General features: G+C 39.4%; 2 protein-coding genes across 9 annotated transcripts in view; one reads left to right on the top strand and one right to left on the bottom strand.

The window, feature by feature from the left end:
• The window catches only part of rpgrip1l (RPGRIP1 like), a 53,494-nt gene extending 50,797 nt beyond the window's left edge, over window positions 1-2,697 (bottom strand). Inside the window, exons 1-2 of the mRNA XM_034041797.3 lie at window positions 2,590-2,697; window positions 294-386 (exon numbers count right to left, since the gene is read on the bottom strand). Of these exons, the coding sequence (XP_033897688.3) occupies window positions 294-378 (85 nt within the window). The 5' untranslated portion in view covers window positions 379-386; window positions 2,590-2,697. The remainder of the gene's footprint in view (window positions 1-293; window positions 387-2,589) is intronic.
• Window positions 2,698-2,829: 132 nt separating this feature from the next.
• The window catches only part of LOC117425155 (alpha-ketoglutarate-dependent dioxygenase FTO-like), a 121,103-nt gene continuing 96,139 nt past the window's right edge, over window positions 2,830-27,793 (top strand). For 2 of the 8 annotated variants that reach the window (XM_058993931.1, XM_034041874.3), the window contains exons 1-3: window positions 2,833-2,993; window positions 25,818-25,895; window positions 26,359-26,941. In XM_058993931.1, coding sequence (XP_058849914.1) covers window positions 2,952-2,993; window positions 25,818-25,895; window positions 26,359-26,941 — 703 coding nt within the window. In that variant the 5' untranslated portion in view covers window positions 2,833-2,951. Of the gene's footprint in view, window positions 2,994-25,817; window positions 25,896-26,358; window positions 26,942-27,793 lie in introns of all 8 variants that reach the window. The other 6 variants (XM_034041869.3, XM_058993932.1, XM_058993930.1 and 3 more) reach the window with 5 other exon arrangements.

Genomic DNA, 27,793 nt, shown 5'->3' with positions numbered 1-27,793 from the left:
AAAATGCATGCAAACATCTCTTAACAGAAAAGGGAAGAAAGGAAATGTATGTTATAAATAGAAATCAAAAGGGTTTTCTGTTTATGGCAACAGGATATTGAAGACATAGGAATCTTTGAAAATAAGACAAAATCCTGACTTTTTACAAGACAGGTGAAATACACAAGTGTCTTTAATCATAGCGCACTGACTGTTTGGGTCAGTTATACTACAAAAGAAAGAGATTACAAAGGACATATAATGAAGATACTGATCAAAGTCTGTAATGGTAATAAATAGCAGGTGTTTCAAACCTTGCAATCCGCCAATTCCAGCAAGGTTCAAGCTTATATCTTTCACAGGCAGGTCTCCCGCTGTTTCATCAGCACCAGCCGACATGGCTTAATCTGCAAAAAATGAAGCACACAAAAACTTGCCATTTATGTTTAGACAAAGCAGTCAAAATATTGCAGCTCTGAAAACCTGTCAAGTGGCTGTTTTCAGGGCAAACTGAGTACGATACTCCTGGAAGTCCCCTTTTGTTTTGCTTTTAAATGAAAAACATGTTACTGGAGAAATGTGAAAATAAATAAGTAGCCTTTCAGCTCTGGGGTGAGGGAGATGGGGGGTTGACTTGAAGTTTACAGTACACGGAACGAGTTTGGTGGTATCAGTAACAGTCTACCTCAACATGCAATCTGACACAATGTGTCCATCAGGTTAGAACTGAGGGGATATGGCTACATCTTTAGGGTGAAATGGTTATGCTGACCAAGCCTGACAATTGTCAATGGCATTTCAGACCCTCACTTTTTATAAACGTTACAGTATGTGCCACACGTTGGCAATTGTTAATCATTAAGGTATAATTGCCAGACTGCAACTAATGAAGTGCTAAATTTATTTAGTCAGGTATAGTGCATGTAGTAATAATAACACAGTTGAACAACATCAGTTACCTAGCTATTTCCTATCTGATGAATGCGGAAGCCGAAACTTTGTAGCCAATTATTAAAATAGTGAGTTATCAGGTTATCAGTTGCTTTCCTTCTTCATTAAGTATTTCTAGTGCTTGATGTGTATCCTGTTGGATCCTGATTCTCCTCGGATATAGAGCTGTTTGCTGGTTTTTGTTATTCTCTTTTTGCTGACCACTGTTTATGCCAGTGATATCTTCAGCAGTTTATTTTATGTTGTCATAAATTATCTTCAGGCTCGATGATTTACAGCATAACCAGACAAGCACTTTGTTCTACACTTCAGCTTTTAAGCCCCTCAAAACGTGTTCAGCATCTGGGTGGCTACACATCATGTAAACATGTGTTTTATAGTTGCATTACCAGGTGTTTTTGACTCTACCTGCTGTACTTCAATAGCCATGCTTCTACACAATTCACTGCATGCCACCCTGTTTGAATCTGAAACTGCTTATCATGCACAAATGGCTGTTGGATAATAAAATGCAGTTCTTTATGGCACCTGGATGGGTAGTGGTTAATAGTGCGGAAAATATTATACACAAGAATTATTACACTGTTTGTGACACTATACGTTTAACAGGGTGCAGAGCATCTAACTGTATCAGCCACTGACTGAAATCAAAGAATATTATAAAACTGCTTGATTGGGGGATATAATTGACCAAGAATTTACTTGAAATTAACACTCTAGTTTGATTGCAATTAAGGCATTGCATTATTATTATTATTATTATTATTATTATTATTATTATTATTATTATTAATAATAATAATATATTATTAATAATAATGATGATAATAATAATAATAATAATAATAATAATAATAATAATAATAATAATAATAATAATAATAATGTTTTTAAATATTATTTTTATGTTTTTTCCAAAAATAGAAAACAGTAGGAGGTGACCTGCACACAATTATTGTTTCTTAATATTTTTCAAATTAAACCAAACATTAATTATCAGTAAAATTGTATTTAAACTAAAATGTGTTTTATAGTAACAATGATTATATAATTACTTACCTTTGCATGTTATATGTTTATTGCAGTTGGAGTGGAGGTAAACAAATAATATTAATACCTATTCATTATTTCGATTTCTGATTAATTATTTTATGAATGCAAACACAGCTCAAGACTTTCTGAAGGCTGCAGACTACGGCCAGTAGGCTTCGGGTGATTCTGTCTGTGTAACATTAACCCCTGCTCGCCTCAAAACGAAGACTGATTATTGTATGACCAATGCTAGCATCCTAAAAAGGGTTTCGACATGTTGCTATATGACACTATGATTCATGCTGGTGAAAAAAAAAAATGATGTTCCTCGTTTATATATTCTCTTGCATTGGATGCCCGGGGGAGGAATTGTGTTTTATCTGCAAATCACTCTGTACAAAAACAGTATCGTGATTTTAGTTCAACTTAATCACATCTACTAACAGCTACATTCCAGCCTTCGTTCCACAGTTAAAAGAAAAAAAAATAATAGCAAAACATGCTATGTTATGGTTAGCACAGACTAGGTTTTGGGGATTATCTCTCAATTAGCGTATCCATGTTAATATATACCGACACAACAGTCAAAATGTGTCCTATATTTCTATTTTCATACTCCGAGCTTACCTTTTCTATCAAAACACAGCCAGCACCTCATTTACCCCAACGACGGTTGCTAATACACAACTCCTCTTCCGGTTTCGTTAACAACGGCGCCCTCACTGAACTGAGCATGCTCAGTTAACAATTTGCATTTTGGGAGTTGTAGTTCTTAACTATTTATTTCTCTCGCTCTCTCACGTGGAGAGGCACGGTGCTGAACTGAAAAAAACAGGGTGAAGAAATGCATGCTGGTAATTTGAGTTCTCCAGCGCATTGTATACTGTTGAGGTCTATAGCAGGTCTTGTGAAGATAAACTACAAATTCCAGGATTCTGTTTAAACGAAAGAGGCGGTGATTCAAACCGGGTCAAAGAAACACGAGCAGGATGAAGCGGTCAGAGAATTCCGATAATGATAAGGAAGTCAAGGTAGGAATTCGTGTTATTTTTATGCAGTCATATAGAACTACATGAGAGTGAATTGTTACGCACTCTTCCACGTGTTTTGCAAACTGCACTTTTGTAGAAAGAACTGCACAGGTCGTGTGGTCTATAACATCACATTTTGGAACCCGTGTCCAGGTTTGCAGCTTCGTGCATTTTTCATTTGAGTTTTTTAGCCACTTGTGCACTCTCCTATTATTGTGGTATGCAGACCTTATTGACAGTCAGGTTTGTTTGCCAGGGGGGACACATTGCAGCTTCATTCTGTAGTACCACTTGAAACATCCTTGCTGTTCGGTCACCCCACGAAGCAAACAAACAGACATACTCCTAGTGCTACTTACAACAGTGGGAGGTTTACATTACTTAGTGAAGTTGTCATCAAATACATAACATTCATTTTAATTTAAAAAATAACTATACTAGCTTTGCAGTTTCTGCACACAAAAGTGGCAACATTAAATGCATATATAGCCTGATCTGGTGTTGTGCACTGTGACCATCCTTTTAACCTAGAGAAATGTGAGACACACAAAGTTGAGAAGTAATATTTAAGATGTAAAGAATACAAAGGTCAGCGGATTATATCACCTCTGCAGTCTGCACTAGTAGGGTAAACAGCTTTACAGACTATGCTTTGCTTACAGTACAGATCTACCCACCACTGCTAACACTGTAATGCACTATAGCAAAGTAAGATATTGCAATATGCAGATCGCGATACGATTTGCATCACAGTACATGTGATGATCCTGATGGGCTGCTTCAATGGTGCATACATAATAAGATCAAAGGATCATTAAATGAGGGACTGTTTTGTTCAAATGCAGTAGATCGGATTGGGAGAGTATGTATTCATATTATGTTAAAACACTCCATTTGGTGAACAGTGAGCAATGTGGTGCTTTTGGTCTTGTGTCACATATACTGACGATACATACTGTACCTCTATTACGATATGATATATCATGTAAAGAAAGTATCACCACTCGTTGTGTATTGATTACAACCCTCTGCTTATTTTTGGGTATGGCTTTATTCCTTTGTAAAGATGTGCTTTTTTTTTTTTTTTTTCGATTGGTAGCATGTTTCATGCTTGACTTTTCTAACACAGAGATTGCATATGGTCACAGTAAGCCTGTACTGACGAGTGTGGGAGGATGAAAGAAAGCTCAATTAAATGAAATCCGGACCTCCACTTGAGATTGTTTTTGGGGGTGGTCTTTGATATATAACAGAGCGATACTTTTCAATATAATTTAAATAGACTTTATAGACTGTATCAACGGTGTTTTTTTTTTTTTTTAATAAATTAAAATAATAATTGTAGAATACAGACAGCACCACCTTTTAATGTACTTCTCAGTCTCAGATTTTCCTGTGATCTTGCGAAATCGAGTTCTGTCCTTTTGTGTGTAAAGAAGCTCACTGAATAACCTACAGTGTCATACGATCAACAGGGAAAGACCCACACTTGATAGCATTTCGAGCCATTTCGGGTTTTATTGTGAACTTAATTAAGTCAATGTATGTGCTTTTTTATTGTTGAATTAAGCTCATTAGTAAAACTTGGAATGGCTTCAACATTTTGATATACTGTAGAATAACCGTTCACTCTCAAAAGCATATACGCTACACGCTTGTGTGCGTGTATTTGAGCTAATTATATTATATATATATATATATATATATATATATATATATATATATTGTAATAGAACTTCACCCACTCGGGTTCGTTGCCCCTTTAAAAATAGACCCAACACGACAGAAATGGATTTTAAGCGCTGGTGCGCTATTTTTAATAAACACAAAAATCAAACAAAACAGACAAAATAAACACCTAGCTCTGTACGAGCACTAACTAACACACAGGAACACCCTGGCTAACACGGGACAGCTACGCTGTTTCCCCGTCCTTACAAAACACACTGGTTTTATACAGCACTTACTTTTTAACTCATGACTGCCAGGAAGCAGAGCACACCTTTCTGCCTCCTTCTCCTCAGCAGCCTTGAGCAGACTAGCTGCCTCTCTTAAATACCCTGCACCTGGTTTTAATTTAACAATAGCTACCAGGTGCAGGGGATAATTAATAATAAAACAATTAACAAATCAATTAAACAATAAAGTAAAACAATTAAACAATAAACCGAATACAATTAAATTAAACAAATGTGCATTCCGCACATGTTTTTTTCTTCAGGGAGGCTTTAACCCCCTCCCTGCTGTCTTACAATATATATATATATATATAAATATGTTAGCTCATATACACACACACACATACACAGGCTTGAAAGGTGGTATAACTGCAGTGTACAAAAAATGAAAAAAACATTGGGATGTACACAAAAGGTTTAAATTATTACAAATAATATATTTCAGGACGTTTCGGACAAAAGCCCTACTTTAGTTGTGTAGAAACAAGTGAACACACTGTAGTAAACATTTTATAATAATTATTATTATTATTATTATTTATTTCTTAGCAGACGCCCTTATCCAGGGCGACTTACAATTGTTACAAGATATCGCATTATTTTTTTTACATACAATTACCCATTTATACAGCTGGGTTTTTACTGGAGCAATCTAGGTAAAGTACCTTGCTCAAGGGTACAACAGCAAGGTCCCCGACCGGGGATTGAACCCACGACCCTCTGGTCAAGAGTCCAGAGCCCTAACCACTACTCCACACTGCTGTTTTTATATACTCTGTGTGTGTGTAATATATATATATATATATATATATATATATATATATATATATATATATATATATATATATATATATATATATATATATATATATATATATATATATACACACACACACACACACACACACATATACACTTATAATATTAGTTTTTTATGGTAGACCTCTAGAAATCAGTAAATAGTACTCTGTAAGAGATTTAGTTGAGTCTCTGACATACTCTTAAAACAGGTGCTGCATTCGTCATGTTGATGGGTAGGGGATTTGGCACACTGGGGTAATTCACTGGCCTTTGATGGCTTTCACCTCTGGAGTTGTGAGTTTGTCTGCCTCAACTCAAGTCACAGGTGGAAAGAGTAGTGCGGTCTCTCAACCCACAGTGGACATCAGTCCTCATTACAAAACAAACACCTCACGATTTGGCACAGTTGTCAGTCTCCCCTTGAGAGAGGCCCAGGACTGAATGGCAGACAGGAGAATTGTAGGGGTCAGGATTGAGGTGAGCGCTCTGTCAGTCCAGCTCCTCACGTTCCATCCACAGTACATTTATACTAAATGTCTTTCTCGTTGATAAATCCTCATGAGCGGAACAGTCATGTGTTATGAGTTTCGCTGTGTAAATGTGGTTACTGTACTTATGTTTCCCTTTCCAGAGCAGCAATTCAAAACAGGCTAGACTGTTATCTACTGTATTTAGTGTCATAGAATATCTAGCACCAAACAACACAGAAGCCAGTACACAGTGCCAAAAAATATTACATAACATACCCAAACAAAACTAACGTATGTTATTCACAATAAGGAAAATATTTCTTACACTTGCAAAGACAAAAAAGCTTTATTTATTATAGCTGTGAGAATACTGATATGTTTGTCAGAGAGGTCATGACTTGCTCTGTATGTCTGAGTGGTATCAGTAAATTGTAATCTAATTTGGAACCTGTTCCCAGCACCCAGACACAAATAGCATGTGATCTGATTAAAGTATTATTTCCAAATACAATGTTTTATTTTTTACGGTGTTCTTGCAAGACCCACGTTTACTGATAACGAAACCCAGTATGAGCCTGCCTTATCACCCTGTGCAGAATGGAAGTGGACCAAAAGGCTCCTGAGAGAAAAAAGAAAGCTAAGTTACTTCAGACATCTGAAGTGGCACGAAAGCTCTGAACGAACAATCCTGGAAGGAGACATAGAAGGAAAAATGAAAAGGGGACGCCTGAGAACGAGATGGGAAGACGGAATCAGGAAGCTTTTGGGGATGGATCTCAGTGAGGCAAGCCTGAGGGCAAGAAATAGAATAGAATGGAGACAGCTTGTGAGGGTGGCAACGTCCGGCATGGGATATGCCATTGATTGATTGATTGATTGATTGATTGATTGATTGAACAAACAGCACGCTGTATTTATAGAATTTAGGGACTGCATTAAATGAACAAAGCAGACATTAAAGCGGATTTGCTTATAGACCTGGGTGGGTGTAAACAGTTAATCAATTCCCAGACAAAATGTTTACCCTGCAAATGAGTGTAAACACAAAAATGTATAGTTACTAATGTGTGCAGGCTGTCATGTCGGGCCTGCTATTTAGCCTAAGAAAGTGTTCGTTTCACGAGAATCAGCAACTTATTTGCCATCAGCACATTTTATGTTTTAGTCACAGTATCGGCAAACACTATTAATGGACCAATAATTGAGAAATAGTGTTGACCGCTCACATAAAACATGCTTGGGATTACAGGAGCAGCCACAAGGCTGCCTGGGACTTGCAGATTTACATTCAGACCCTGCAGAGAATGGCAGCGCCCCCCCCCCCCCCCACCCCACCAGCTTTTAACTTCATCAGCCCCCCACCGAGCAAAGAAACTGCTCAGGCTGATAATGTTCGAACCATTACACTAATGGACCCAGCAAATGAAGCAAAGCCAAGACACCGTGCTTTATTACCAGAGGGGGCCATTTCCTCTGCAGTCGTAGTAGCCAGAGTAGCCAGTATTGATCAGGCCATCATGATTGTAATCCTGTATAAAATGACTTGTTATCACTGAGGAACTGTTAATCCTACCCAAGCCTGTGTCCCTGCTTTTTACTGCCTATCGGCTGCCGTGGTGCTCCCCCCCTGGTGATTTAAAGCCTTGTGGTGATCATGCTCGGGAGCCCCTCTTTGACGAGTGCTCAGTCTTCTCTGTGTAACCCAGGCTGTCTCTTTGTCTTAAAAAAAACATCTCCCACTTAATTAAGGAGCAACCAATTGTCTGTCTCCTTTAACCTATGGTTGTATAGTGGGTGCTTTTTATGATTTGAGCTTTTAAATACTTAGTGAAACCATAGTGAGGGGAGTTTATCATCAATAACAGCTAATACAACAAAACAACACATGTGCAGTATATATATTTACACATAGCTGAACTCATGGTCCTTTCATGAATTGAAACAATAGCATACAGTGGTGGCTTTGACTTTCCCATTAAGATCCTTGCCATTGTAACAGGCAGTGTTGCGGAATGGATTCCGACCTCTGATTCTAGTAAACAGTGATTCCATTAAGCAGTGTTTTACATAGTGATTTCTATGGAAGTCCATCTGGATAAAAAAAAAAAAAAAAGCATTGTGCTGCTTTAGAGCGAGTCAGAATCTCATGGGACCGAAAAAAGGCAAGCACGTCATTCTGCTGCTATGCTGTCCCTGCCTTCGTTCTGAGCAATATAATGGCTTTTATTACTTTTGAAAACCAGCGAATATACGAACATGAAAATCCCATGTTAGTCCCAGCACTAATATATTTATATATATATATATATATATAGTAACATTACCTTACCTTGAATAAACTCTATTACCGGTAATAGATACCACCAAACGGCATGGATTTGGAGCAAATCTGTCACAGTTGCACTGATATGGTACCATCATGGTCCTGCAATGGATTACCAGCATGTAACGTGGATTCATACCATTGTTTCCATTTAGCTTATACAATCTGCCCTTGTGTTGCGCTGCTACCGTTGAACATCAGTTGTCAAGGGTGAACTTTAAGGCTGGAATGAGACATACAGGACCGTAAATAATATTGGTATATGAACGTTACTATTATGTATTTGTGGATCTGTTATAATAAATAGTTATTTAAAAAGCTCTGTCTTGATTCAGTCAGTAAACAGAGGTGGCTGAGTTCGGCTGCAGATTTGACCTCTCGTATTCGATCCTAGCCATTTATTAAGGTGTAAAGTTTCTTTATTGGAACAGCTTTCCTCACCTCTGCCCTCAGCTAATCAAATAGTTTACCTTAAGGGAAACATTCATCTCTCACTTTCATTATTACCATTTTTGTAGCTGTGAAGATATATATTTATGTCTACAGCCGGCTGTAACAGTGAAACTAGGTATTGATCTGGATATTTAGTAATTTCTTTCAGCGTTGCCATCAATATCATGTCAACATCTGTCTGTACCATGGTTGACCTCACAAATATCTCTCTCTTTTTTTTGTATTTTCCCTTTGGATTCGGATGATGTACTATGCTAAAAAGTAAATGAATGAATATGAAGTTTTTAGTATTATTCCATGACCCCAAGGCCAGCGCTGCTTCATTGATCGGATGTTGGGACGCATGCTGATTGTTGATGTTGAAGTTTTCTGCTTTCGTTTTCTCTTTTTCTTTGCTTGTGTGTTGTTTGGTAAGATGCTCTCCTATTACAGCGTTGTCAGTATATACAGTATGCTTTTACCACCACTGCCTGGAAAAGTTCACCAAACAGCACACACTTAAATCTTAGTTTAATCAACATTGTTTCAGTTCAGTTTATTGCAGACCAGTTTAATGCTATTAAGTTTGTGTGAGAATTGACTGTAAAATAGAATTCACTATCTTAATAGAAATAACAGTAATAATATATAAATGAACAGTACAAATATATACATTATCGGTACATAGTCAAATGAATTATTAATATTAGTAGCAGTATTATTATTTTTGTTTGTTTATTTTATTCAGGGAAACTGTAAATGACGTTGTTTGGTGGAAGGAAAGTGGATTAAAAGCATTGTTTAAATGTGTGTGTGTGTGTGTGTGTGTGTGTGTGTGTGTCTCTGAGCTCTTGTTCATAAGCCTAAACTTTGCATGCATTTGTGATTTGAAATGGAAAAGGAATCAGATTTGCAGCAGACAGGTTGACTGGCATGCTGTCAGTTTGTGCTTTTCATGAATTGGCAATGGTCTCATTTAGGACCTTCAGATATGTGTCTGCCCGGACAGAAAGAGAGTGCTTTGCATGTTCTCCAGAAGACATCCACTCCTCGCTGCCTCGCAGCAAGCAGCCGAGCATGACAGCCGCCCTTCATTGCTGTCTTCTTAGCGTTTAACCTCTGACCCTCCACTTAGTCACTGTGCAATGGTTAGAGCAGACAGGATGCTCCTGAATGACGGGCAACGGCCAGCGGCGTGCTTGTCACAATTTGACTGTCAAAAGTAGCCCACCGTTGGGTTTCAATGGATTTTAAACCTTTGTTCAACAGTCCATACTTGAAGCTTCCACTGCTGTCAACCACATGATCAAAAGTGCATAAAGAATTGCCTCGACTGAATATTTCCCCCTCCATCATAATATAGGCAGATTTTTTTCTGTTCAATTTATTCAGGTGAGTTGCACCGGGGCCAGGAGGTTGGATCTTGTTGCCAGGGTAAAAAAAAAAAAAAAAAAAAACCTGACTGCTGTCAGTAGAGAGAACGGGCAGGTTAGATTCGGACAATCCTGCCAGTTAAAAAGAAGTCTCAGACTTGTTTTGTACGTCCAACCCCTTTTTTTTGTTTTTCTTCAAGAGAGACAAGACTGTGCAGACCCCGGGTGCCTGGGGTTAGCTGTCAAACTGGAATGTTGGTTAGGGCCCGGTATTGTAATGTAAAACTGTGGGAAGGTCAGCCACTGTCATTTGTCGCTGGGTGGTGAAAGCCTGAAGTGGGGGGGGGGGGGGCAGGGGTTTGTTTGTCCAGTGTATCTGAGGTAGCTCATTATCTAATTAAAGGTGTGCATTGTAAATGAGGATCAGCCAGCAGGCGCCTGTTTAATGACTGCTTCAGTGGATGCATATCCATTACCTGATTAATGAGTTGATTTGATTTTGTGTTGGCCGTCACTACTGTAGCACACACCTCTATAGAAAGATCTATAGACAGGAAACTTATTCATGTAGGACAGATATTGACGAGTCTTTTGTTGTGTGTGTGTGTGTGTGTCTGTGGATTTGGGTGAGCAGAGCTGTGTTTTCACTGCAATATAGTTTTGCAGTGAGGCTCTTGTTTGGGTCCTTTAAGTCCCGGGTTCAGTCCCTGCTGCCAGTGCACATTCTACCACCCCCTATAGGTTTGAATGGGTATAGCAGGGCCGTGAATTTTATGCTAAAGATTTTTTTTACTGACATAATTAATTATTTTGGGATATCATTTTAGCGTGCTTCATTTTTACAAATGTCACTAAAGGATGTCAAGCAAAAATCCAGATAACTAGTACTGCATTTTACTGTAAATGTGCATTATTATCGATACCTGTGTCCGTTCTTTTAAGAATTATAGTACAGCAGATAGCGCCTGATTGCATTGGGTTAAACTGTGTCATATTACATCTGAATGGAAATGTGTACTCCATTACTACTTCTTAATAAGAATGGATTTCGAGCGATGTACTGTACTGTAACACTGCTGCAGCATGGTGAATGAAAGGTCACATTACATTCAAAGTGTTGACGGGAAATCGCTCAGAACCTGCATTCTGCCACAACAGACAGCTGTCACTGTAAGCGACGTCTGGCCGGCACGACCACCAAGTCTGTCATGATTTCAAACACGGCCGAAAGACACCGATATTGATCAGCCGGAGTGACAGATTGCTTGCAGGGAACCCAAGCTTTTCCAGGGACACAGGATCTCAAGCACTTTGTGAAAATGGGGGGCTATGGCAGAGATGAAATAAGACTGTTTCACGAGCAGGATCCAAATTAATTCTACAGTAACCCTGCCGGTAAAAATAAAACACAATGTATAAAAAAAAAAACCCATAAAAAACCACAGTGCACACGAAAAGGCTCATATTAGCATTAATACCCTCCACAGTTGTCATTATACACTGATACACTAGATTAAGTCATGTACCTTCAGCTTGCTGTCATTTATTTAGCAAGTAATGGCCACTATGTTGGATGTTGATGCTTAATTACATGTGTGTGTACATGTGCTTTTGTGTACTGAATGTAATGTGTGTGTAATGTACAGTGACTGTACATTGAATTTGGGGCTCGTACCATGCAGTGCAGTGTATGAACAAACACATGCTTTCATACTTAATTACAGAATTCATATGGCAAAAGCATCTACTCTCATTCCTTATTAGTTTCAAACCCTTAATCATCATGAATTCATCATGAACAGGCAAGTGGAAACACTTCAGATGACAATAGGGATTAGCATGGTGGGCTTTCTTATCTGCTCCCACAGTATGCTGTACAGTAGCTGCATTTTTTTCCATGACTGTCAATTATAATGGGGACCTTATAAATGCAATGCATGTTCTAGTACTGCTAGATATCGTCTGTTAAGCTACACCAGTGTGACTGACTTTTTTTAGTGTAATTCCACTCATGATTTTTTTTTTGGCACACTAATTGTACTGCTTTCTCATTTTATTTCTTATTTTTACCGTTTTGAGTTTTCAGAGGAATGTGGATTACTGTCATCAGAGCGTGTGCATTTGCCAACGGAATTTAAGTGTAAGCAATATTTAAATTGAGCATTTTCTGTCTTTGTTTGTTTGTTTGTTTGTTATTAGAGAAGGACCCGCGGTTCACAGACAGGTGATTACCTCTTGAAAGCCAGACTGCAGCAGCCTGTAATTTTTGAAAGACTTGAATTGTTTTCAGTGTCTTTTGTTCAGGGGCTTTTGATTGCCCCGCTGATCAGGTGCTCCAGGGATTCCTGCTTACTCTGGTAAAATTACTGCACATCAAATGCTAGATGACTGAGTGCTCTGTCAGACTAGCAGCACTTTATACAGACAGCGAGAGATAGGAGCAGAGAGATACTGAGCTCTAATAGGCACGCTCACAGGATCTCCCCCAATCCTTTGACAGTTATTTCCTTTTGTTCTCCCTCTCGACCCACTTCCTGCCAGCGATTTGTGACATGTTTTGCAGAAGATCAAACAAGCCCGTGGCACCTGATTACGATGTACTGCTTGTTTACAGTCGCCTTTTGAAGGACCCCCCAGACAAGAAGGAAGGCTTCACCTGAACTAATTAAATTTGCACCTGGGATGCCAGTTGTGACAAGAATGCCTTATTTAAAAAAAAAAGAAAAAAAATATATAAGATAAGCAGCTGTTGCTATAGGCTTGATAGTTTTGTTAGATGGCTTCAGGCAAAAAATAAAGGCTACCGTTCAGCTAAGGCAGTTATCACGACCTGCCACTCAGGCCTGTCTGTAGTGTGTGCACCTAGTGCTAAGGTATTACGCAGAAGAATCATGTAAAGGGATGTCTTGTCAGACCTAGAGGCAGAAGCCCGAAAAGAAACACACACACACACACACACACAAGCATCACACCAGAGAAACGTGTTGCGCTACTGTGGCAAGCTTGTACTGTAACTGTCTGTACAGTAATGGGAGCACAAAGACGGGTCTTACTGTATACCCAGAATGTTCAAGGCTGTTGTGGGAGTGAAGGCGAGTGCTAAATAACATTTATAAACTGCTGTTTTCAATTAGCAGGCCCCCATCCCAAGTGCTGCTTGGCTTTTAATAGCACCCCTGATTTGTAGCCTTTTAATACCAGCAAACAAGCAAGGCTGGATTTATCAGCGCCTTTACTGCAGGTTATAATGACACAACGGTAAGGTGATGATGAGATTTGCATTGCGGTATGCAGGTCATCACGTGATGTGTATTTTGATATGTGATGGGCTGTATTCAGCTCAAATGGTTCAAGTTAAAACACAAAACAAGCCACTGTACTGCACATGTGCTCCTACGATCAGCGGCCCCCAGAGCCCCAGGATCTGTCCTGCCTGTCACTTGTGATCTGAAACTCCACTATTATCCGAATGGATGTCATTTGTGCAGCTGACGGAGGTCCAGGAATGATTTGTGTCTTTTCCCCTGTGCTAAAGACTGACCTGTCCCAACTGCGAGTCATGCTGTATTACATAGGTTAAATGAAGTCATTATTTCTAGGCCGCTGACTACAAGCAAGATTAATAGTTTTCGAAAGGGCTGTAATGGAAGGCCGACCCAGCCTGGCTTAAGCATTATTTCTTATTTAGCCGCTCTCATCTCTCTCACCTTTGGGCAGCGGCGCAGTGTAATTTATGTTTGGTTGTGTTCCGCAGGAGGTGAGAGGTCAGTTTTAATGAGGGTGCATGTGATTGGACTTCAGGTTTGACAGCCTTCTGCCATTAAGGGCATCCAGCAAAGACGCTGACACTGAAACGGAATTTATTATTTCTAGAAATTTCTCGAAAAACAAATAATTATAGGAAAAATCTTTTGTAGCAAAAAGTTTGTATTTGTGGATGAGGAAAAAAAGTTACAAGAAATAGATGCCTACAGTTATTTATTTCAGCAGATACCCTAACCGTTTAAAAGAGGTTATTATTGCTAAAGGTGCCTCAACTAGCTATTCATTTCATTGTCCTTGTCCGGATATGAATACTTTTGAATTAGTATTTTTTTGCTGTTTTGCAAAAGAATTGCTTAAATAAATAATTTCTTGAAACTTTTTTTTCCTCATCCACAAAAGCAAAACTTTTGCTACAAAAGATTTTTCCTAAAATTCTTTGTTTTCAAGAAATTTCTAGCAATTGTACATTTCCATTGGGGTATGTAAATTTTACACACACAACATAAGTTAACTTATAGAAGCATCCATATTATTACAGGATTCACATATATAAACACTCATAACAGAACTCTAAACTAAAGTGTTACCAAAAATATAGATTTTGTTTATTAAGTGCAGGCACAGCATTTGTGTTCATATAAAGTATTGGTGTAAAATGCTCACACTTTCAAAGAGTTTTAAACTGTCGCTGTTTGACTGTACTGCAGATGTAGGGTCATGCTCACTTTAAATCAGGAGTCATTGCATGTTTTTTTATTGAATCAGTTTTGAGAGAGAGAGTCCATTGAGTTGAAAAAACCGACCTGCTTTTTCCCCACCTCCCTTACTCTGCATCAGTTGGTCTCAGTCACACACCGCTTGCTGTTTAGACTGCTTCATGCATTACCAGACAGAGTGCAAGGCAAGCCGTGGAATACAAATGGTTTGCATTTCTGTTTGTTATTGGTATGGTTTGTGCTTTCCATAGAAACATATTGCCTGCTTCCCAGGTATGCAGTGGGAGTGAGCCGCGGCAGTATGTTTAGTTGATCGATGACTTTCTCAGTATATATTTTATTATGAACACTGCGTTATTTACAAGCCTCTTTTTCGTGTTATCGATTGCAGTGTGCCATGCGTGTGATTTTCTTTTCTTTTACATGCTAAAAAAAAAAATATTCAGTTGTTTGTTAAAACCATACAGTGTATTTTGTAGAACATTAAGCCAAAATACAAATCTCTGTTCTAAGGTGTTTGTTACACATTTCAAAATAGTTTTAGTATAAAAGTGAATGTAGCGTGTGTGACACTACAGAAGGGTAAAGGAACCCAGGCAGCTTCCACGGGATACACAGTGCTGCTTATCCATACAATAGGAAGTTTAACTGACTGATGTGATTAACATTAACCCAAGAAGGAAAAGGTATCTGGGGACAATAAAAACGGATACGATCTGTCTTTACACAAGCAGAGACGTTTAACAGAGAGGAAAGAAAAACTGCTGTGTTGGATAATGAGTAAACTGCAGTACGCCTTTAAAGATTTAGGAGTTTTAATGCAGTACTGTATTTATATATATATATAAAAAATAAAATATCTCCTGCAGCTTTGTTGAGAGATCATGGTACAGTAGTAATGTTGCAGCAGGATTTATTTTTTAAATTAATTAACCACACAAGAAAAATGACTTTCTATCTATATTTGCAAATGATTAAGACACCACTGCCTTTTACTAGAAGTCCTGAACCGCACGGCAGTGTGTACAAAGCTTTGTGGTGTTGCAGAACAACATGAGCTGATTTTAATAATTCATACATGCTGTCAATCGGTACTAAAATCAACCAGGAAATGAAACAGAGCCAAGCAACACAGTAACTCTCAAACACACCTACAAATTGAGGGTCTGAATAATTGCTAAACAAAAAAAAAACTGCTATAAATGTATTGTTATTGTTTCAGGATGTAAAGTATACCTGGTAATAGCATAATTAATAACATATCTATAGATGGTATATAACCACTCACAACATACTCCTAAGATATTTTTGAAGCTTTCGTAAGCAGGAGTTTTCAGATCTGTTTTGGATGGTTGCTCTCAGTACTCTAGGTCGTCAAAAGAGCACAGCTCCTTGTAGTGCTTGTTGTTTTTAACAGCCAGTCTGACATACAGGCCTGCCTTTTCCCATGAACCAGATCATAATTTGAAAATGGTCTAAAATTGTGTTGAGAAAGGTCATTGGTTTATTTAGCATTATACACACTTTATAAACCCAGGTATGATGTATAATTGTACCACTAACAATTACTGTAAGATAGCAAGAATATGATTGTAAAAAAAAAAAAAATACAACAACAAAAGTTGTGTCTTTATACTTAACAGCAATAAAGGCTGGGCACACCTGCAGTATACGTACTCTCACAGAGTTTATATTTTCAGCGGTGGGTGTTTGAGAGGTGCGCAGGACTTCCTCATCATTCACCAATGCGGTTCATTCACAGGCAGGCAGGCCATGCTGACACTACATATACTTTACTGCGGAAGGGATCTTAGCTAATTCACTACCTTCAGCATTTCACTTCCTTGTTCAGTGTGTTTATCACATGACACTGTTTGCTTGCAGCTTGCACAGACCCTTTAGAAACTGGGACCGTGTGTCTTGAGTTCTTGAGCACAGCCCTGCAATATGTTTGTGTGCAGACACTAGGGGGCACTACAGCATCACTCTTTCTGAGCTCGGCTCCTCAGTTCGACAGTACACCGTCTCTTCAGCTGACTGAAGTTTAGATGTCGGAGAGTTTGTTTTATTTTTGAAAGGGCACGATTTAATATATTCATCTCCATTCCAGACAGCCATTACCTGCCCCGGAACATGCCCTTCTCACAGCTCTGCCCCGTTAACGCTGCTGATTTGGTGTAATTATTAGCAGAATGAAACACTAACTGGGGTATTTAGCAACCCCTGCCATTGTTTTCTTTAGCGTTTCTGTACGTGACTGGACCAGCAGTCTGGGAGTGAATTTAAGCAGGTCCGAACTGAAGCCCTGCACAACAGGAGGACCGTTTTCTGTGCTTTTGTGTAGAATAGGTTTATATTAACCACCCCCAGTCGGCGTGCAATGCGCAGCACAAACAATTCCATTTTCAAATCAAGCACCGATGGTGAGTTTCTAAACCACCGCCTGTTAATCTTTCATGATTCAGGCTACCAAGAAAAGTAAAAGAAGATTAAGCTATTCAATTCCTAGTAGAATATTTCTTTTGTTCAGATTGACTGAGAGGAAAGAAAACTAAATTGAGTGGCTCTGATGCATGGCGGTGCTGCTGCTGCAGTGTTTGGAATACACTCCTAATACAATTAGCAGGAAAGTTATCGAAAATTGCAGCTCAACTACATGCAACCTAACCCTAACCCTAAACCTAACCATGATTTTAAAACAAAATGCACAACTTGATCTCTCAATCCCCAGTATTATTATGGTATACTACAAAAAAAACAATTACTGGATAGAAATGTTTATACAGAAAGCCTCCCATTAGACCAAGTCTTATGTGCAGAAAAATCCTGTTAACAGATAGCAGAGTTTTAATAAGCATGTGTCATCTCACCCACATATACTAATATATCATGACATGCTTTTTATCGCTTCAGTGCAAGGTGGATATATATATATATATATATATGTGTATATATATAATATAATTTTTTTTCATATCTATGTATAGTAATGGGTAGCCTGTGCTCTGCCAGTGGGTGAAGGCTTCATCGTATTGATAGCTCTCAAGTCTCGCCAGTCCTGTCAGTGTAACATGACAAGCAGCATTTCTCAGTAATGACAGTTATTGAGGATGACTGACAGCAACCCTGACTGAGACAACAGGTTCAGTCACCAGCGAGAGGAGGTTACCTGCGATAGAAAACAGACCAGAGCGTCCGATTGGGCCAAGTCAGGACACAAATATACATATATATATATATATACAAAAAAAGAAGATAAACTTTTTTGTATATAAACTAATGGGACTATAATGCCCAAAGCCGCAGGCTATTCAGAATACGTGTATTTTGGAGAAACGATGTAAAAAAAAAAAAAAAAACCCACAAACAATGACTATAATCTAAGAATATTTTTGATCCCATCTGTTTCCTCCTACTTGGTTTATGTAGTCATTGATTTGTGTACAGTGTGTACAGTACAGAGACATTTTTTCTACATGTGAAACTGGGTCTGTTGATAATTATGAGCTTTCTTAGTTTTATAGTTCTGTTTGTGATAAGCCTGGTGTAGCTTTTAAATAAGGGAGGTTCGCAAAAAAAGAACCCGACCAACTTTATTATGTATAAAATATAGAGCTTGTATTATAATTTAGATTTTTCTTTTTCTTTTTTTCTGACTCTCAGTTAATTAAACAATCAGGGGTTCAGTTTATATTCTATTTGGCTTTATTTTATTGAATTATTCAGTGCTAAAAAAAAAAAAAAAGCCAGATTCATTTTTTTTTGTATCCAGTTCTGGATTTGAAATTCTTCACTTTGTAAACACAACGTCAAGTTTCAACCATTATCTTGGTTGTCTATGCCCAGTTAAGAAGCATGACAGCTACAGCAGTTGGAATTGAATGCTCTAGCTCCTTATTGATCCAGTCTTCTGCTGCCAAGACGGGCACAGGCGCTTTGCTCCGAGGACCCGTAGTGGTGCTGTCCTTGACACTGCCGGTTGGACTGTCTTTGAGGTCACTTCTGTTCCTCCACTCTCTCGCTGGATGGTCACATTGGAGAAAATTCTATAGCTCCACTTTGCATGGTGATATTGATTTAAGACTGGCTGAACTTGTAACTCGATTTTTTTTTTTTTTTTTAATGGAAGCAAGACGTTGACATCTCAGTGACTGCACTTATGGTTAACATTTGTACATCTATATTACCATATAAACATTGCCCACTGGCTGTCTGCACTGCTGAGGGAACTGTGCCAAGTTACTTTTCACAATATCCTGAAATGTTAAAAAAATCAAAATGTAAATTACTTTAAAATCTCATAAAAGCCGTAACCCCTTTTTTTCCCACATAAAACTAAAGAAAGCATTGATCATCAAGAGCAACAACTAGAAAAAGAATAGCGTGGCTAGAATCTATCTAATGTGTCACAGTTTTTCTTTGATTCTAAACGGATGTCTAATTACCACACACTGTAGCACCTGGAGGCTGAATTTTGCTCTTTGTATTCTGTATTGTGATAACGAACAACTTTGTTTCTCTTAAATAAATAAATATATTTTCCCCCTTAGTTTCATCTGGTTTCTGATTTAATACGAAGAGAATCACTAAAATATATATATATATATATATATATATTTTTGCTGTTGATTGCTCAGAGTTAGCATTCTTATAGCTCTTTTCCTTTTCACACGAGTTTCATCGTACAGTACTGTACTGTGTGTGCTTCCGAGCAAGCACAACGCTTTAATCTCCCTGTACAAACGCAAACGCTTTCCAAGGATTTCTTTTGAGGTCAGTCCATTTTTCACGAGAAGACAGAAGTTTTCCTCCTTCCTGTGTTTACCACGTGGGGCCCAGCACTCCTGTTAGGCAGCCTGAGTACACCTGCTGTACTGGAGACAGTGGGAGCCACATCGCCGGGAAGGGAAGCTGAAAACAGATGACTCTGTCAAGCTGCTCCCAGCGATCGGGCCGCTTTATTGATGGGATCTGCGGGGGTGGGGCTCAGGAGCATTGCCACAGCAAAGAAAGGAGAGAGCCTTTCAATGATCTATCATTTCAACTTCCTAGTATCATTACTTACAGTGCGAAATCATGTGTGGCAAATCTGAGGCTGGACCGGGCTTGGAGATTGCCAGTGCAGTGCCTCCCTAGCTTTTTATATAAACAGCTGGTAGGTAAAATGAACAATGTTCCCTCCAGGTTAAAACAATCATTAGCAGACCTTTACCACACCAATGCATGCCTCTGAGAGGGGATCTTAGATGTAGACCCATTTTTCATAGATAACCTGAGTTGTTTTAAGCATAATTGAACTCTTCCCTGGCTTGCTGGTAAGCACACTGTGCATATGCATGGTGCAGCTCTATGTGTGGGAAAACTGGTGCAAGGACTGTGATTTATTGCCGAGGGTAAGGAAGGTTTCGACTTGGAGCACAAAGCCAAACAGTAGCTTAGCAGGAAGGAAAATAAAGTAGCTTTAAGATTAATGCTTAGTTTATCAATGCTGGGTTAATTTTTACATGCAGGGCATGTCATAACACTTGGGTGATTTGTAAAAAAAAGACAGAGTTCCTTATGTTATACAGTATGAAGACTTGTTTTCTGCTTTAATTATTGACAGCGATGAAGGAGGATTAGCTGCTGTAGCTGTGGCTGGTGGTTAGCTATCGCATATGGAGCTGCCCATTCGTGAAGCTGTTGGAGCTTGTAACTTGGGTTAATTTGTACACAAGTTAGCACTGCTGGTAGCTGGCTGCTGGAATCTTAAGCCATACAGGAAGATGCAACAGTAATCTCCTATTTGTGTGTGAATATGTATTGTACAGTAACTCCATGACTGCTCATAGAACCCATAAGTCAGTCAATGTAAGAGACAGGAATCGCCAAACTGTTCTCCATAGAGCTGCCACTTAAACCAACTGAGTTCTAAAAAGCTTTAATCAGTAACTAATATCAGACAAGCTTAGCGCTGACTGGCAGATAGGTTCGACTGCACAGTTTTACCTCTCTTTATTCCATTAATTAAGACCCATTACCGTTGAACACAAGCAGTTAGAAGATGTTAAAAATTTTTTTAAAATAAATAAATAAATTGAAAAGAAAGTTGGCAGACATAAGATTTTTCCACGCAGTGCAGTCCCACTGCTCAATACCCTGGCTGCACAGTGTATAATATGAAAAGTGAATTACTGTCTTGGACTGGGATCGGAGAGCAGAGTTACATGCAGAACTTCAAGGGCAAGACCCAAAGAGTATCACTTTGACCTTCGACTAACGGTGCAAAACTGGGTTTGAACCCAGGCCTCCAGAGGTGAAAAGCTACCCAGACAGTACACCTAACTTTTTATATACAGTGTTACCAGCTCTGCAAGGCATTTGGTGAAGACTCTGGGCACTGCAGGGATGGAAATAAGACTCCCATTGCATAGCAGTTTAATCCATTCCTCGTTTTACTATGAATTTAATAAGACACACCTGAGCTTGATACCTGTACACTGTGGCTTATCAAGTTTGTAGTAAAACCTGGAATGGGAGAAACTGCTATGCAGTAGTCTTATTTTCATCCCCGTGCTGTGATCACATGTATGTGCTGTTTTTCCTCCTCGCAGTAGCAGCCAGACCAGCACATGTTCTCCCTCTCTGGATATCTACAGTGCGTTAGTGTTAGAAATGAAGGTGCTACCCGGGCCGCGGGGCTAAGCTAACCGGAGATGTTTGTTCAGGTGTGAGATCCATCAATTTCTGCAACCTCTACAAACTGGGCAACATTCCCTTGTCATTTTCACAGCACATGCCTTCAACGACCTGACACCCAGGGCCCAGATCTTGCAACTAAGTGAAAAATGGAGCGGGGCGAATATGGGTTTGATGCCCCTGCTGGTAATACCACAAGCCTCTGATGTTTTACAGGCTACATGTCAAAATGTTTGCTTCCCTGACAGTTTTACGTGAGCTGATCATTTCTGAGATCGGTGTCACACAAATATTAACTATTTACTCTATAATCAGGGAGCTGTATTATATATATGCCAAAATGTTCTGAATGTCTGTGTGCTGCAGGGCTGTGCAGGGGGGAAAAACCTGTTTTGGTTTTAAAGTTTAGTTACAAATACAGTACTGTGCAAATTTCTTAGAACGCCTGCATGAAAACCTCAAGGTGTGAGAATTTCAATTTCCGGTCAGTAATCAGTTATATAGAAAAAATAGACACTCGTGTGAAAATGTTAGACCACTTTGTGCTTTAATCAGGCATCTTAAACAACTTCTAAAAAAGTCTTGTGCATTTTACCATGTGTGGCTATGTGTTCCTTTTCTCTTACTATGTTAAATGTATTACATGTATGGCTTATTAAAATCACCTTAAATTAGACAGTAACTAACTTACCTATTTTGACAATTTTCCAAGATTTTCAGTTTTAGTGGTTTGATTTTATATGCACACCAAATCAAAACTACAGAAGCAATGGGGTGTTTTAATACATTTGCACACTACTGTATGTTCTTGAGAAAACAATAGGGGACCATTGTTACAGAATCACATCAGGTAATAGTGATGGTGTATGACTCCAGTTGCATAGCAGTTGAAGCCATTCCAGGCTTTGGTGTTCACCCCACAGTGTTGTAAAGTATGAAACAAAGGCAGGATGAGAAACTCGTGCTGTTGAAATGAGTCTGTTAATAATCTTCTTTGATAACGAGTTTTCAGATCTTATTAAGGTATTCTTCAAGTCAAATGTCAGCCCTGTTTTTTCAGCTGGGCCGTGTGATTACTGTAATTGCTTTGCCATCTTGATAAGTGGCTTCTCCTTGCAGCTGAGTAGAATTGCATGGCAACAGAGGCCTGTGCCACACACTGTGTGTAAACCCCTGTGAGCCGCTGGCAGTGCAGCCTTCTCGAGTCACAACACTATTTATAGAACGGGTGGAAAGTCATCCTTCTGGATAACTGCAGCAGATCTGAAGCTGCTGTTTAGTTGGGAAGCCTTACGTTCAGCAATTAGGCGTGATATGACATTATTGTGACATGTTCAGCTCATTATGTTCATGGTTAACAGGGCTCCTGTCTACTTTTCCCCTGTGTTATTTCTGACACCCTGGAGCATATAGTCCTTATAGTGGCTCATATTCATTTTGGGGCTCATTTAGCAAGTCGGGGGGGGTTAGCCCTTTTTCCTCTGGAGTGCTGGGTTTGAATCAGGCTCACGTGTAGATAGCACTCAGTGGATAGAGAGCACCCCACAGTGCTCACTAAAACACAATACCGTTATCACTAGGCACCCCTTTCACAAGCACCAAAATCAGTTCTCCCCTTCAGAGGATGCAACTTTTTTTCTGTCATTAGGTCACTTATTTTGTGATTAGTATATTCAAATTCAAGCCAGTTGTATAGCTCAGATTAACTGCATGTAAACAAACATTAACTGAGTGCCATGTTCTAATCACCCATCGGAAATCCTGGAAGAAATTCACTGCCAGGGGGAAGACCAAAGGGGCACATTTTTTTTAATTTAATTTTTTTTAAGAGGAATTGTAACATTTTAATGACAGTACTTTTTGTTGTTCTTTTCTGTTCAGAAAAATGTTGCGTTGTGTTCTTCACTTTCATATAAAGTATTGTGTGTGTGTGTGTGTGTGTGTGTGTGTGCGTGTGTATGTGTGTGCGTGGAATCTGTGAGTTGCTTGATGTATTTGACATCTGCTTGACAGCTTCCTTGTATATGAGAAGAGCAGTGTGCTGCCCGGGCCAGCTCTGTGTATTTGTCTGTGCACCAGGCTGAAGTGCAGCACTTAGCCAGAACTGACAATCAGATACCTCCACTCCAGAGTGCATTTTAATGTAATGCGCTTTTGCCACAGGCTCAGCATTTGACACAAACAATGAGTGTGTGTCAGGTTGTTTGTTTACTCATTTTTAATTTGTTGTTGTTTCTTTTCCCCATCTTTTTTGCACACGCGATGGTGGTGGTGGTGAATTTTGTATCACCTTAAAATGTCCACTTATTATTTTCAACAAAACATTACAATAATTTCATCAGCTAAGTATGATTGAACAAGAGAAATAGGTACCTGGATTTAACAACCAAACTGGTGATGGAGAATATCCATCCAGGACAAGCCAGTGCTAGGCAGCTATTAAAGCTGAGGGAGAACCCACCTTTAAAGCTGCTATTAAAGCTGAGGGAGGACCCACCTTTAAAGCTGCTTCCCGGTTTCATCCTGGGTTAAGTTTATGGTAAGGGCTTACTGTACTGTTCTTCTATTACTCTGTGCTTCCTGCTATAAGCCCAGCGACTGGGGCACTGATCTTTCCTAATGACACCACCCAAGCTCTTTGTTAAACCATTCACTTGTAATAGGCTTGGACACCTTGACTCCCAGCTGCACCTCATCTTGTTAAACATCATCTTTGGCAGAAAAGGCTTATGTACAGTAATGACTGGTTGTACTGTAATTTTGTGTGTGTGTGTGTGTGTGTGTGTATACAAGCATTGAATCATTGTTCCTTTGATACAGGGGTGTTTTAGTGTGGGATTGTGGGGCTGAAAGCACACAGTAAAGTATTATCCAAAGTATTTGCAAATGTTAGTAATGCATTGTATAACTTCCTCTGCAATTCTTTAAAAATACATTTTTGATGATTTGTTAGAGATCGTAAAGCATATTATAAATTACAGGTAGAAATGAAAATAAAAAATGAATAAATAAACAGTCAAGCCTCTTCAGATTCCAGTGTTCTGATCATCGTTGCACAGTGCAGAGTGCACAGCCTTGGCGTGTTTTAACGCACACTTTATACTTGTGAGTCAGGGCATAGACCGTATGTTTTGCAGTTTAATGTTATCAACAGCACATTTTATTTCCTTTTAAAAGCCGGCCATATTTCTGGCAGGGTTCTGCCGCATTCCTAAAACGTCCCATATGAAATCACTGGCATTATTAGCCACATAGAAATGAGAGATGTGTGTTGTAAATGTCTGCGGTTATAGACGAGGCATGCCTTCTTTAAAGATCAGAGTGTGCTGAGTGCACTGAAAAAAAAAGAAAGGGAACTTGGGTTAACCGTTGTAAAGACTGAGCTGGAAATGGCCTGTTCCTACTTCACCACACAGTATTTTATGCACCTGTGTGGAATGAAAAGAAGGTGCTCCAGGGGCACAACTACACATGTACAATTTATTTGGGTATCAAGGTTTCACTTCAGGTTTTATGAGATTTACAGGTTTGAATGGAATGTACCCCAATAAAACTGCTTTGAACAGCCTGCCAGCTTTTGTTTTATTAGGAGGACAGCATACAACTTAGGGCATATTTTTATGTGATAGCTGGGAACCCCACTGCAGTTTAAAAAAAAAAAAAAAAAAAAAAAACGAAAGAGAAATGACTATAAAAATATACTGTCAAATAGCCATGGGTTTTACAAGAATGATATATCATAGAAATGGATTTAGCAGCATTTAAACTGCGATTCCCTTGAAAAAACAAAAAAGTATGCTTCAGTAGCTATAGCCACTCAGTGGATATAGAAACAATGGGGGGGGAGAGCTCTGCATAAACGCATAAACTGAGAAGGTAAAACAAATTCTTGGAGTGGAGTTTTACATTCTTGGAGGAAATAAAAAAATGAAGGCCTCTCTTGAAGCGTTTCAGTCTCTGATGGAGAATGTTATGTGTGTTGTTTCTTTCTTTGGCACATGATATATGGGTTATCTAAGGAGTAATTCAATGTGGGTAGCGGATTTGGTGCTCCAGACACCCTGATATTTTGTCGAGGAAAGGTCTTGGCTGAACGAATTTCTTAATCAAAATAGAACTGTATGCTAGCAGAAACAAAGCATATTTAGGACCGAGATCTTGGTTCACTAAAAATGGGAGAAAAAAACAAACATTAGCACAGCATTCTTACTTCAGGAAATATAATCAGTGCTATTAATAGAAGGCTTACTAAAGCAATGCTTGTATTGGTGGTCAGTATGTTTTCTTTTGTCTCGCATGTATTTACAGAAGCAGAAGTTGCTGCAACAGCTTGGAGGACAGCAGATACCGTATCTAACACCTGCCGATGAAGGCTTTCAAGAGCTGGTAAAATGGGTTTCAATGTTTGGTCTGTTTCTTCCATTGTCACATTGCATTATAAAACAGACCTCAACACTCTCATGCAACCTTGGCAGGTTTTGTAGTCAACCGCAATGTGCAGCCATACAAGTACATTGTTCAGCTATACACCCAAAAATAATGGCACCTCTATTTATTTCAGTATACTTTCTCTTCTAAGCATGCAATAAATGTTGATTTTGATTCAATAGTTTGACACAAGGGGTACACCTATCACTTTTCTTGGTCTGTTGTCTAGAGTTACAGTCAGTCTCTAGTGCTGGATCTAGTTGAAGAGGTGGATGATGGTCGAAAAAGTTGTCAAAATATGTGACAATGGTAATATCTCATTACGTCTTATAGACAAGGAATTACAGAGTCAAATAACTGACTATCTGATGGTTAAGGGTAGGAGAGAGAGGACATTGAAATTCTGCTCCATTTCCTTTAGTGGAAGACCAAGTACTCCAAACTAGCCCTGAGGGAAGCCCACAGCACTCCCCCGGAGCTGCACGGCCCGGTCCAGACAGCACTCTCCACCCTCCTGGAGCGCGGCTGCTTGTTCCGGGACCTGGTCCAGATGAAAGGTAAAGACATGTTCACACCGGTGTCCCGTGTTCTCATCGGAGCCCCGGGACACACCTACAAATACCTGAACACCAGGCTCTTCACCATCCCCTGGCCTACTTCTGGCGCAGGGGTCAGGTACTGTGACGATGAGGTGGCCAGGGCCTGCCAGGCTGTGAAAGACCTCAACGACTACCTGTGCGTGGAAGCAGAGAGGTGTCTGACACGGCGTGAAGGAGCGCAGAGCACGGCGGAGACAACCGCAAGTGTCACGAGGGAAAAGGAAAGAGAAGCGAATAACAGAACTGTGTTTAACGTGACGCTGCTGAATTACATGGACCCCACTGGAATGAGCTACTTGAAAGAGGAGCCGTACTTTGGCATGGGGAGGATGGCGGTGAGCTGGCATCACGATGAGAACCTGGTGGATCACTCGCCGGTGGCGGTGTACAGCTACAGCTATAAAGGTAACGCAGGTGGGGAAGGAATGTGAAATCACCAGGTCACTGCTTGTTGTTATTTGCACTTCTTCCACCCCTAAAGCTGTCTTTATGCTCAACTGAAACACACCTGCAGCCCTGTCGGCTCATTCTGCTTTATGGCTTGCTAATTGCTTTAGTGTGTCCTATAATAATAATAATAACATCCCTATCTCCTTTTTTAATTTTTTTTTAATTTTTATTATTGTTGTTTAGCCAGGCCCCCTCCTACTCTCTTTGGCCCTGAACTATGTAACTTTTTTTTTTTTTTTTTTAATGTTTTGCAGAACGCTGTATAATTAACTCGCTGGTCAGTTGCCAGAAATAAAAAATAAAATCTGCCAAAGACATCAGTCCAGATCCCCCAGGTGCACATTCCCACTTATAAAGCCAGCTCTTTTATAGTCGTTCTCAGCATTGTCTGTATTGGAGTGATTTGTCAAATATAGGCTTGCTGCAGCTTCCTGCTGACTTTATAGCCCCACTTCCCCTTCAAGGTACGAGTGGGGCTGCCTTTGAACAGACGTGTTCCAGGGAGTGCCTGGAACCATGCGGTAGTAGCTTGTGCAAACTTGCAATCTAAATACGTAACACAGTATTAATTAAAAAAATCTATACAGCAAATGCTAAGAATGTAATTACACTCCTAGTTTTCTTCAGAACCTCTAATTACGTGATTGTGAGATCTTACCTCGACGCCACCCACGATACCGGTGTGTAAAGAGGCCCAAGGCTGGCTGTGTGTAGAAGCCAGCTGGAGCAGCGAGAGGACAGGGTTCGAATCCAGCTTTATAACTTTGATCTGTTCAATCTAGCCCTCGGTGAACAGTAGTCTATATT

This window comes from Acipenser ruthenus, chromosome 20, assembly GCF_902713425.1.
Source record: "Acipenser ruthenus chromosome 20, fAciRut3.2 maternal haplotype, whole genome shotgun sequence".
Taxonomy (NCBI): domain Eukaryota; kingdom Metazoa; phylum Chordata; class Actinopteri; order Acipenseriformes; family Acipenseridae; genus Acipenser; species Acipenser ruthenus.
The sequence above is the reverse complement of the archived record's forward strand: the minus strand, read 5'-3'. Positions and strand labels throughout refer to the sequence as shown.